Below are 13,239 nucleotides of genomic sequence, written 5' to 3'. Positions count from 1 at the left end.
CCTTGGAGATTATTGCTATACTAGACAGAAAAAAATGCTATATGTTTGTCAAGAGCTGTCTGTCATCAATGAGCTTTTGTGTTGGCTATCGATCGGCTCCTGGGCAGGACACCGGGGTTGATGGATGCACAACAAACAGACTCTGCATTGCCAGCAAGCCGCCCAGCCAGCGGCCCCCCTCATGATGGGATGTCAAGTCTGGGAGGCTGCCACTCTTCCCCTCGCGCTCGCGCTTCCTCCCTCGGATGCGAGTTCGCCCAAGCGCTGGCCCCGCCCTCGGCCCGATGCAGAATTGAGCCGCGTCCCTAAATGACGATTCATTAGTAAACATGGAGTGGATTACTGTAGTTTAGCCCTGCTACCCGTGCGTCGATAACAGGCCCTGATTGCTTTGTAAAATGTTGCAAGCTGTGAGCAAGAGCTGTGCCACTGTATCTGCAGCGCACACATATACAGATAACAACACAATTCCCCTATCAGTTGACCTGGTTTCTCTTCAGTTAGCAAGCTCCAGCCTCCAGGGTGCAATTGAGAGCGCCTTGGTCCGATACTGGATACAACACAAATGCCAAGCGCAATGCAACAATCATCATCCCCTGTGATTTTGGCGATTTTTCAGGAAGTGAGCTACCACCGCTACATTATTCAGCCACTGTCTCTCACACAAGAGAGAATGGCATTAAAGTTAATTTCGGTGTGGCTCCAGCTGGTGCTGCTGCAAACACAAAGAAGCCGCATTGTTATGTATTTTTATTGTAAGAGGAGACGTCCTGTTGGAAAAGCAGCAAATCGCTGTTGTGAAGTGTTTGTTTTCCCTCTCTTGACTGGGTTTAACCCTGCCTGCCTGCTAAGCGTGGATATGCTATGAGGTCAGACCGATCGATCTGCTTTGATATTTTATAGACCCCACTCAGCTTCCACCAGTTTGAGCTGCTGCCGCTGCCACCCAGTATTTCCCCAGTGCAGGATTACTGATGTGATCCACCTGGCCGCCAGAGATCTTAGAGAAACAGGCGTCATCAGAGGACACATGCAGACAGACGCGCCGTTACTGAAACAGAGCGGGGAACAGCAATTGACCTTTTACAAATCAGAAAGCATCACAAAATATAAACAGTGAAATTTTTACCGCCTCTAACCTTCTTTCTTTGCGCTTTTACTGTCACATTATAACGAACATCTGGGCCAAGAGTGTGTGGCGCTAAAGCCTGTGCAATTCAACAGCACCTGCACACTAAAAACTCCAGGGTTAAAGTCAACCCAACTTGTGTTGTTTTTAACCCAACCAATGGGTCAAATAAGGACCAGCCCAAATCTGGGTTGTGTTAACCCAAAAACTTGAGTTACTCATTTTAACCCATAATCTGTGTTAAAAAGTCTACCCAAAACGTGAGTTACACCTACTATCATTCTGGGTTATTGTAACCAAATGTAACCCAAGTTATGGGTTGTATTCATTTAGCCCATTCTACACATAATTTGAGTTATACCAACTATTATTCTGGGTTATCATTTACTCAATGTAACCCAAGTTATGGGTTGTATTCATTTAGCCCATTCTACACATAACTTGAGTTATACCAACTATTATTCTGGGTCATCATTAGTCAAGGTAACCCAAGTTATGGGTTGTATTCATTTAGCCCATTCTACACATAACTTGAGTTGTAGCAACCATTTTTATGGGTCATCATAGTCAAATGTAACCCAAGTTATGGGTTGTATTCATTTAGCCCACTCTACACATAACTTGAGTTATACCAGCTATTATTCTGGGTTATTGTAGTTAAATGTAACCCAAGTTATAGGTTGTATTCATTCAACCCACTCTACACATAACTTAAGTTATACCAACTAGGATTCTGGGTTATTTGAGTCCATAAAGTTGGTTACACATGTATACTCCACTTAAACCTTATTTAGAAAACAGAATTACATGATGTATTGCATTACGCTCTGTACTAATTAGAATATATAAAAATAAACAGATGGAAATGTTTGCAAAAATTTATTTGCATAGTTTGGTTGTATGTGCCTATTAGCGGACACAACATTGTACAAGATTGTAGCAAACAGTGTACCAAACAGTGTACAAAAGCTGATAAAGGTCTGTCTTGATACATACACACATGTCACATAACTATCAAGATTTTATTGACACTAAACATTTGGTCCAAAACGGACACTCCTGGGGCAGAAGTTAAGATGTTGGGCAATTGACAATTGCAGTGCGAAAGAATTTAGACACTTTGGACTCTGGTCCCTCGATGTTAAAAACAAGATGCTGGAGCAGCTGCCATGCACTAGAACACTCACTTGGATAATTGTGGTCAAAGACATAAAATGCCTTAAAGCAAACGTCAACTGCTCCAAGGAGTGTGTTCTGTGGGAGTGCCTGACCTGCCAATATAAGGAAACACTGTGTGGCACATTTGTGGGATTCCCCGAGCGCCAGTACACTGGGGAAGGTCCTTGCTCCAACCTGCTTCAGGTACTCCACCAAGTTTGTCCCAATCTAAGACAGGCACAAGGAAGAGAGAAAGAAAGATATTACAAGCGAATATTTGTGTCATAAGAGGGGTGGTGGTGGGGTCGCTGCTTCATGTCTCTCAGATAAGGGTTTCTGGCCTGAAAACCATTTATAATAAAATGGTATGGCAACATTTGCCCTCTCAAGAGTTATGTGTCAGAGTAAATCAATGTCATGCATAAACCTGGACACAAGACATTCAGTAACTGGGATTTCATGAGCATAATAAGAACATTATACAGTAGTTATAAAAAAAACAAAAGCTAAAATGTTTCCACGGACGAGGCCACGCCTTGCCATAGACACATCTGTCCTTGTACAGATATGTTGGTGAGACCTGGTGTGGAGTGAATTCATAAGTCTAATCTAGTATGTGAAATTGTACTTACAGGCTTGAGGTCGATGAAGGCTGCCTGGGACTCAATTATTGTAGTCCGCACAGTTTTTTTGTTGACCCTCCGTGTGACAGTCGGCATCATAAGAGGTAGCAGCCTGAGGGCCAGTTCCCCTTTGGCATCTGTAGATTAAAGATATTCTATGCTTCAGTATGGTATGGCTTTAATTGGGTTAAGTTAGACAAAACACAACTGTGGTAAAAAAAAAAAAATCCATCAAATATTAACAGTTGATTGTTGTTCTTTTTTCTGATTTCAAACTCTTAACTCCCATTTACCCATGTTGGAGAAAAGCCAGACAACAACAAAGGAAACTAATTCTGAAACATTTCCCAGAAAAATAGCTCATACTTACCAGCTGTCATGTCGTCTATTGGAATTTTAGCAAGTTTCCCCTCTTCCTTGGCCAGATGAAGAACCCTCTCAGCGTACAGGGGCAACCATGTTTCAAACAGCTTTGGTGCAGCTTCCCCATACAGCACCAAGAAATCCTGTGATATCTAAAAAAAAAAAAAAAAAAAATATATATATATATATATATATATATATATATATATACATATATACATATATACATATATATTAATTTAATGCGATGGCTACCATCGTACTAGCAGGGAGGTGAGATATGTAATGTATTTTCATTGTATGCATGGATTACAGCAAAGTAAATTCTAAAGACTTAACAGGTTTTGTATTTTTTGAAAAACTGAACATGCCAGAGGGCTGAGATTTTCTTTTATGAAATATTTACAACCAGAATTTTAAATATTCTTTAATCTATTCTTATAGTAACTAAAACCGAAAGCAGGCAATCTACAAGCCTACAACACGTCGCAGCGCGCCATACATGACACGCTGCCACAGAAGTCATATTTAGTAATATGAGATCCAAAACACTGAAATCCTGGAGACTGAGAACTTTAACACATGTGTGTATGCGATATGCATCAGTGGACCCATACCATGCGTGGATCGGTGAGGTGAGGGTACTCGTGGATAACCAGGTGCATGTCCTTCGTCCCACCGTCCCGTATCCACTTGGCTCTGTACACCGCAGTGGCCTTCATGTACTCCATGACCATCGAGTGTGGCTCCGTGTTGGATTTCAGCCATTCTATCTGTTGCTGTGACCGCTCTTCTGGATCACTCGATTCTACAGAAAAACAAACACAAAAAAAAACCCAACAATAACAACAACTAAAAGTAAACATACATTTGTACCCCCTTGATTAAAGTTGGCACTGTTATAGCCAATACATAGCTGCACTTTGTGGAACAGGTGCAACTATGGTGACTTTGAAAACACTTTCAATACCCAAGGGTAAGTGTAAATTCATAGTATGTTAAAGACCGACAGTAATGGGGGAGAGAGATGGGAGGGGGAACACGCAGCAAAAGTTGGTGGGCTCGGCAGTCGAACCCGCAACGCCACCAGGTTGCACAGGGCGTACTGTATGCATATCACATAATCACAGTGCACCTTAATCGAACCCGTAATGCTGAGCGCCAAGCAGAAAATCTATGTAATCTCATAGGGCATCTTGGACCAAGTCGATTAGCACTATTTCTTCACTTTCTTCACTGCCAAGTCAAGAACACCCAAGAGAAACATACTAATCTAATGCAGTAGAATTTGTGACATTTTCAATCCTTGAAAAACACTTTGAAATGTTTAAGACTCAAAACTAGTTAAGAGAAATTGGGAGCTTTTGTTACCTGGTATGAATGGTCTTGCTGGACCTTCTTCAGATATCGCACCACGTGACCCAGACCCACTGGACTTCTTCCGGACATTTCTAAGGCGTTCTTCTAGATATCCAGTAGCTGGATAGTAGATGGTTTTGCCATCTCTCGTCACTTTTCGGCTTTTAGTTAACCACATTTCCTGGAAATAAAGAAAGAGACCGTTCCTTATCCCAGAGGAAAATGTAGATGCCTCCCCTCTCCTATTAGAACGCCGTAGCATATACAAAATTCTCAGAATGAAATAACAGAGTGGTGGACTCACATAGCCACTGGGAGATCCGTCATGCAACGATGGAAAGGTCTGAATCAAGGACTCTGCCAGGGACTCTTTTATGTGCATGGCCGGCCTGTAAACATAGAACATATTCATTAATACAATACCTGCGGGGACACAATAGGGAAACTATACTAACACTACAAATGTAACCCCCCAAATATGAAACAGCAGAGAAAAGGCAGATCTTCAAGTATAGCACTCAATTTATTCAGTTATAATAAAGATGGCATGCTACTTGCATATCCGATCTGTGATGCGCGTCCGAGAGTCATGTACGCACAGCGAGGACGCACAGAGCGCCGTCCTCTGTCCTATTGGCTGAAGGCAACACCGAAGCCCCTCCACCAATGAGGAGAGGCTCTCCACCCTCATTAAGAGGTGGTCGAATACAGAGATAAGCAAATTTGCCTTTTCTCGAGAAGGGGAGAGAGATGGAACTCCATTTATGGTCAGCACACTTTGTCTTAAAGGGTACTAACAAAATATATAGATTTTGGATTTTTATGTGCATTTAATGCAATCACTGACTATAACTTTAAAAATAGGCAATCTGAAAGCTCACATGTTAGTGGATTTCTCCAGAGTGTGGATGCTAGGGTTTTATGTTTTGACATACCTATCTCCACACTTTTCTATCAGAGTTGACACCAGAATCTGCACAAGTGAAATTCGCTGCCTTCTTGTAAGGACACCCTTTTGATCCAGGCTGTTCACAATGTCTTCACCACTAGAAGCCAGAACCCCCCGGATATCCTGAGGAAAAAATAGCAGAGAAAAACAAGAACAGCTGTTAAGAAGTCAAGTTATGGTTAAAAGGTGAATATTTGATGTTCCAAAAAAGTATGCATATTCATTTACTAGCAAAGTTGGGAGGGTGTGGTAGTAGAGTTCAGAACATACAGTGACTGTAGACTAAGGCCCCAGCTACATGGAGACGATTTCAGGTGAATCCACAGGTGTTTTGATGATCTACAAGCCCACAACACCTGGTGTTGCGAGGCGTGGTGGGCTTGTAGATCATCAAAACACCTGTGGATTTGTCTCCGTGTAGACAAGGCCTAATATTTTCCCATCTGCCTCTGTTTTATCTGTAGTCTGGTGACTCTGGTCATGAAGGCAGCTTCATGAGTCCCAGACGTCCATTCCCTCAACAATATCAACAGCAACACCACCACCACTTACAAAAGTAGGTGCGCATTGCCTCAGATTCAATGTGAAAACCGGCTCTTCTGATTCCTCCATGGGGGATGGAGTGGAGACATCACCCGTAGAGGATGGGGGGGAATTATCAGTTGGTTCGGCGCATGGTGGAGCAGCATTTGAAGCCTTCAGGGAAATACACATGAAGAAATAGCAGTTAGATGTGGTAAAGAGGTTGATTTTGTACTACACTCATGAGTTATTCTTGTCTGAAGTGAACAGTGCATCATATTCCAAGTTGAGATGACTAGTGTCATGGGTTAGACTAATTGTTGGTGACCAGTGTGTTCATTGGCCCATGTCAAGTGTCATATAACCCGAATAAATGATGCATCCTTGTGATCAGAGTGATGGTCTTCTTGCACCTGATATACTGATTCCAGGGCTTAAAGCAAAAATAAATCCCAAGACTGAAATGTGATTTTCATCGCCTTAGATTTTAACCATTATTTCATGATTTAACTATTGGAAAATAGCAGACATACAAGCTCAGAGGACATCCATAGAATTGTACACAACAAGATTACTCACACTTCCAATTCCATACTTACATTTTTTCCTCTCTCTGGTCCGGTTTCCCATGATTGATGGGAAGAAAAAAAGTGGTCCAGTTTCCCTTGATTGGAAAGAAAAAGAAAAAGAAAAACAAAAAAGAAAAAACTTGTCCTGATTGTCTTGCATTCTAATTTTTGTACGACAGGAATACTAACTGTTATACAAGTGGGGGTATTTACAAGTGAGGGTATCTACAATCTGCAGTGGGAGTTCAGATCCCTAACTGCTGTCTAAAAAAGCCTGTAACGCAGAGAGATGCACAATGTGGCATCATTCTCTCTGTATGACTGCACTGCGTGCAGTGGGTGGTGATCAAGAAGCTCATTCACATCAATTGCTTCAATATTGTGTGTGGCACTGACACTGTAGGCAAACAGATGCTTCACAAATGCAATTGTTTCCCACCTCTGCACAACAAGTTTGATTTTGGAAGTGCCTGGTTCTTCAAGAATCAAAATGGCCTTTATAAGGCCAAACTGAGGCTCTCCATCCTGATCATTGGACATAAATACAGTCATGCCTGGTCTATATTCAGTTCCTTTAACTGTGACCCTCGTTGCAACATAGAGTTCACTGAAAAGGGGAATTCCTGTCAGACCACTTTGGATATCTTTATAGCCTTCAAGATTGGCCAGAAAGGTTGTGTATCCTGGACCTATTTCTGTGTTTTCCCTTAACACAGACCCACAAATGAAACCATGGCACTGCATTATCTGATGTCTATGTGCCATCGTTTTGCAAATGTTGCGGAAGTTGCAAGTGACATGACTGACACGTTTGAAGAAGCCATGTTTGCCTTCAAAACGCATTGCCCACAACTGTTTCAGGGGTCCGAGTTTTCTAATTACTCTTGGATAATGGAGCATAAAATGATGTTTTGGAAGCAGATGCATTTGAGGATAGAGTTCCAGGAAAAGTGTGTGATGTTCAGCAATGATTGCATTCAGATACCATGTTGCTGCGTGAGTTACAGATGGGGAGAAGATAATCTCCATGCACATGAGCAACAGTATGAGAAGCTCCCATTCCTTGTGATCAGTGGGGATGAGATCACCCAACATTATAGGAAGTAGCCTCAGCAAGCACCACATCTGGGCTGCAGACTGATGCATGGCACCGTAAACGTTCTTTAAGTCAGTTTTGCTTATTACGGAGGGCTTGTTTCCCACATCGCAAAAGCCATAATCAAAACTTGTGATGCGGTAGTTCAGCTGGTCTAGCGTGATAAGCTTTTGTTCTATGAGCTTGTTCAACAGAAGCTTGACTTCCAAAGCAGATATTCCTTCAAGAATATCATGCATCACATCAACAGCAATATTGTCTGTCACATGATAAAAAGACAGGCTATTGAGGACACTGTCTCTCTTCAGGCCTGTCAGAGAGGCGTCGTTGGTCTGCACATCTGCCTCGTGAGTGTCAATGTCACGAAACAGCGTAGGATCTTCCTGTGTCTGTCTTCTCAAAACATCTTTGTGCACTCTGCACAACCGACACGGATGGTTTCCCACAAAAGACTCAATGTAGCCGAGGATGCCATTCATGCCCAAATTGTCTCCCACTATCTGCAAAAGTGTAAATTTCACAACACCTTGATAGTTCTGGGTGTTGACTGTGATGCCATCCGTCTCAAGACACCTTATTTCTTCCACAATAGGCCGCAAGACATCATCTATGCTATATGCATTCTTTAGGTCATCTGAATTGTATACAGCTAACAAAAAGTGGGATTGCAAGCTGGACAGGAGGTGCGGTGGCAAACTCTTCAAAATGAAATATATGAATCCTAGCTTGTGGACACCAGTTTTAGACCCCAGTGGATTAACTGTTTCACAGTCATCATTATACAGGAGCAGTGGGATGGACACCTCATTCAAAAAGAGTGGGTGAGCTTTACACAACTCTCCATCAAAAACGTCCTCAAGAGTATCCCTCTCTTTCCGCTGCCATTCCAACATTACATCTAAAATGCCAGGAATTTCTAGTAACTTAGCTAGAAGTGGCTTGAGTGGAATGCGGTGATAGGTGTCACGAACAGTAACCTGACGTACATTGCCAGTGGCAGAGTCCCTCTGTTGAACATAGGAAACGCCTGGAAGCGCCTGCTCAATCGGCTGAATGTAGTTCCCTGTTTCTGTGAAGTATTTTATTTGTTTGTAGTCCGTCTCCAACCCTTTGAAAGGCTCAGCTGCTTCCACAAACTCCTGGCTGAGTTCCTCTACTAGTGGGCTCTGATCATGTCCAAGCTGACTAAACAGTGACATTGTTTTTGTCTGTAGTCTGCCCACAATATCTCCTATTAAACTAGCGGTGTGTTGAACCACATAGTTAACATTTGAAAATGTCTGGGAAGACTTAGACCTAAGATGAGCTAAAAAAAGGGCAGCTCTCTCTGTGATCCCTTCTTGCTCTAGTTCATCCCATTCTACTTCCGCTTCTTCTGCCTGTTCGACGTCAACTTGTTGTACGAGCTCTTCAGCATTGGAAACGCTGGCAGTCTGATTTGGTAAATCAACAGGCTGGGCCGGGGCCTGGTTTTCTATATGCTCGCGCTGTATGTGCCTTCTATAGCATCTCATGAAAGAAAATGTTCTGCCACAACCATTTTCACAACACTGGAAATATGTTGAGGAATTATTTACATTGTGTGCTGTGCGAAAATGTAAAAACAGACACTTCCATTCCCCAATAATAAGTCGTTTACATTTAAAGCACACGTGTGCCATGACTAATCAATGTTGTACACTCCTTAGCTTAATGCCGACTTACATATTCCCTAAAAAGCTTCAGGAATTTTAGCTGGGGGCCAATTTTGGGGATCAGGTGTCTTATTGTTTCCTCGTCTAAAAGGGGAAAGGACTCCTCGTCAATATCTTGTTCTGAAAGACAAAACAAAACACAACACAAAATAAAGACTTTACAATTTTTACAGTGATCCAATTTTAAATAATGCTTGCAATTTCAATGGCAGCATGTGGTTTCTAATTAACACATTTTTTTCTACAAAATAAGAATTGCATCTACAATTATGCCAGCAATTAAGATAAAAATGAAATGCTTGTAGATGTTATTTCTCATCATTATGCATATTCTTCCTCAGACTTTTCAGACTGCTGCCCTCAAAATAATTATTTGACCTGGGGACAATGTTGTTCCATACAATCAGATCCTTCTGTTTGAATTGGCTTGGATGCATAAGCTTGCAATAGTTTGTCTAGATTAAAGATATTTAGTTAGCAATTCATGGAAAGGTCAAAGTGCTCACCTTTAAAACTGTCAACTAGGTCGGGAAAATTCCACTCGATTAGCTTCTCTCTGACGAAGCTGTCCATGGGGTTCACCTGAAACAAATAATGTATAAACATTCAGAGTGTAATTGGGGGGGGGGGGGGGGGCAGGGTATTTTCCTAAATAATTGTGGTCCCAGAGAAATAAATGCCATTAAATGGGGTTGACTGAGTCTCCACCTCTCGTTTCGGGTGGATTGTGTTCAGCTCTCAGCGTTTCTATCGTTCATCAAACCTCTGTGAAAGTGATCGAAACACATCGTAGTCATGGTGAAAGTTGTTTGTGTGGACGGCTGCTCTGCAGTGAGAACAGAGCCTCTAGTGGCCGTGTGTAGAATGCAACTCGCGCACGCGGCGCGTTAAGGCCCCTACACACCGAACGTGGTTTGCGCGGCGGTTACCGCGCGGCGTCGCGGTGGATTCCGCAAGGTTCCGCGGTGAGCGGGCGCAGACGCGCGCAGAGCAGGGCGGCGGTGCGGCGCGCGAGCGCGAGTTTTTCCAAGCGACAGAGCCGGAATTATTTGCGCGCTTGGATCCGTCCGAAGTGTAGCGATGTTTTCAGCAACGCAGCTCTCTCCACGCCTGCCCCTTCCTGGTGAGATCGCGGTACACCCGCACACGGATGTCCCAAAGTTCGGGACGCTGCGCGATCATTGGCTGTGTCCGAAACCACTCCCTAACCACTATATAGTGCACTATATAGTGCACTATATAGTGACCACGCCATTTTGTAGTGGTGTCCGAATGTTTAGTGTCCACCGGTGTCCACTATATAGTGCACTACATCTATCCCACAATTCACCGCGAAATGTAGTGACCATCCGATGGTCACTCACCGGAGCAAGATATCCCATCATGCATTGCCAGAGGTTCTCTTGGCGCGGAGAGTAAATTAAATACGGCAAACGGACGGGAGACTGTGTACAAATGTTAGTATTCTATATTTTATTTTATTAAATATTTCGAACCAAAAGACTCTAATTTAATAAAAATGCAGTAGTAGATGGACAAATATTATGTGAGACAACGTTATTGTGGTACGTTTTAATTAAGCGACAGCGATGACGTAATTACCGGCGCCAAGAGAAGTGTCCGAAAGTGTCCGATTTTTTTTCTGTTGAGTTCACTATGTAGTGCACTACATTTATTTCCCTATGTAGGGAGTAAGGAATGAGTGAGTGATTTCGGACACAGCCATTGTGATGAGTTTATCCTCCATCTTTGCGCTTTGTGTCGCTGTTCAGCAGCCTGCACTCACGTGATCCCTTTTTCCAAACGGGCCTCTCCTATTGGACGCGCGAGGATGACGTCACAGTGCGCCGCGCCCGAATTGAAAAATTTTCAATTCGAGCGATGTATATTACAGGCCTTACAGGCCTAAGTGCACTAACGTCGCGGTTTACAGTTCATAAGTTGCATTATTACATCCGAGAAAAACGGGGAATCGGGGGTAGTGGGGGAAATGTACCCCAAGCAATGCAACAATATGTTAGCTGTGGCAAGCAGCTAGCTAGACGCTAGCTAATGTGCTAGCCTAGCCCCATGAGATGTTTATTCAACTCGACAAACAAGACATATGTCTCTGCAAGATTATACAAACTACTTACCTTGTATTATATTCGATACAATTCTGGCGTGTGTTTGGTCTCTGTCGTGTCGTGTCGTTGTAGCTCGCTCTGATGTCTGATCTGGCTGCTGCTGCTGGGCGGGAGTGTGACTCAGGCAGCGCGCGCTTGCAGGAGACGGAGGAGGTACTCCGCGCATCCGTTCCAAAGAGGATAAAGTGTGTGTGTGTGGGTGTGGGTGTGTGTGTGTGTGTGTGTGTGTGGGTGTGTGTGTGTGTGTGTGTGTGTGTGTGAGAGAATTGGAACGGATAAAGAGGGCGGGCTCCAGACCGGATCGCACAGTTGTTGTTTTTTCTGGATTAAAACGTTTATATGACATTATTAATATAAATAATAACGATTAAAATAGTGAAGTAATAGTAATAGTAAAAACCTGCATCAATTGCATTATTTACTCCACAAAATAAATATAACCATTATTTTTTATTTTATTTTCATTTATTCATTTATTCATTTATTTATTTATGTTAAATTAAGTTGACAACAGGTTTAATTATTCAATCAGTATATCAGTTCATAACTCTGTAACCAATTAATGGGTTGGTTTCCGGAAAAGAACCCATAAACTTTACCCAAGTCTACCAACTCATAAATTAGGTTATAAAGAAAAACCCCTATAACCCAAGAAATAGTCATTGTTCTGGAGAAATAACACAGAAATTTAACCCAACACAAGTAGCCCAGAAACTGTGTAAGCAAATTAACCCAAGTGTTTTTAGTGTGTGCAAAAAAAAGAAAAGAAAGGAAAAGAAAAGGAAGAAAAAATAAAAAGCAAAGTCGTACTGTGCTTTTCACAGGTGCTGGACTGGATCCAAATTGATAACAATTTTTCAGAGTTCGCAGACTCAATAACACTTAGAAGCATACAGGAAAACAACAGCACCGGACATGGAGGGGAGGTCTGGCAGATTACAGGAGATTTGTCGGCCCTTGGGAGTTCTCACTCAGCTGATGTTGACAAAGCTGAGCTGGTGTGGGTTAGTGGGAAAGAATAAAAGAAAGCTCTTTTGGAAGAGAAACTGTTCGTGCACATAGACGCTTCTTTGAAATTTCTTTGTCCTCTCCTTTTCAACAGCCCTCTCCCCCCTTCTGCACCGAGGGTAGAACACGGGTGAATAATTCATCAGTCAAATCCGAAAATCTATGAAATAAAATCATTTGTTGCCCTATAGTGTGCTTGACAGAGAGATTGTTTATAAGGGTGGTAAAGCAGGACTCGAGCGCTGGTAACAATCAATAGTCTGATGGAATCCCGAGGCCCTTGCTTGTTGCCAACGCACATCCAGACTGAGACATCAAAACAGCTTCTGGTTTCTATCCTCCCGCTTGTGTCTCCACAACATTTCAAGCCAGATGGGCAGTTCAGACATTTTTCATTGGTTGTTTTGCTGTTGCATTATTTATCTCGGCATTAAGAAACACCCCCCTCCCCCTTCTCCACATCTTGAGGTTGTCATTAGCTCCAGCGTGTTATGATGATGCTGTGAACAATTAAGATAAAAATGCCGTGACCAATCATAACGGCGATAATGATAATGAAGAGATAATGATAAGAAGGCATGGAAGTGAGCAAATAGGGGTTTCTGTTTTTAGTATGATTCCGCCGTAGCAACAACAACGCGCA

The 13,239-nt window shown here is 42.6% G+C and overlaps 1 protein-coding gene across 3 annotated transcripts; it reads right to left on the bottom strand.

The window, feature by feature from the left end:
* Positions 1-1,240: 1,240 nt before the first annotated feature.
* On the bottom strand, positions 1,241-12,317 carry LOC311506659 (uncharacterized protein). Of its 3 annotated transcripts, XM_084570708.1 has the most exons (12): positions 11,598-12,317; positions 9,969-10,044; positions 9,473-9,582; positions 6,703-6,767; positions 6,134-6,277; positions 5,568-5,704; positions 4,937-5,021; positions 4,645-4,813; positions 3,891-4,081; positions 3,281-3,425; positions 2,920-3,047; positions 1,241-2,515 (listed from the first exon to the last, which is right to left on the bottom strand). In XM_084570708.1, exons 5-12 carry the CDS (start codon positions 6,191-6,193, stop codon positions 2,201-2,203), a joined length of 1,230 nt encoding a protein of 409 aa, XP_084426834.1. In that variant the 5' UTR covers positions 6,194-6,277; positions 6,703-6,767; positions 9,473-9,582; positions 9,969-10,044; positions 11,598-12,317; the 3' UTR covers positions 1,241-2,200. The 3 variants fall into 3 exon arrangements, with proteins under 3 accessions (XP_084426834.1, XP_084426833.1, XP_084426832.1); XM_084570707.1 differs by having other exon boundaries at positions 6,703-9,582; XM_084570706.1 differs by lacking the exons at positions 6,703-6,767; positions 9,473-9,582; positions 9,969-10,044; positions 11,598-12,317 and having other exon boundaries at positions 6,134-6,465.
* Positions 12,318-13,239: the final 922 nt, after the last annotated feature.

This window comes from Chelon labrosus (genome assembly GCF_963514085.1).
Source record: "Chelon labrosus genome assembly, chromosome: 21".
NCBI classification, from domain to species: Eukaryota; Metazoa; Chordata; class Actinopteri; order Mugiliformes; family Mugilidae; genus Chelon; species Chelon labrosus.
Note: the sequence above shows the minus strand (reverse complement) of the source record. Positions and strands in the feature narration are given on the sequence as shown.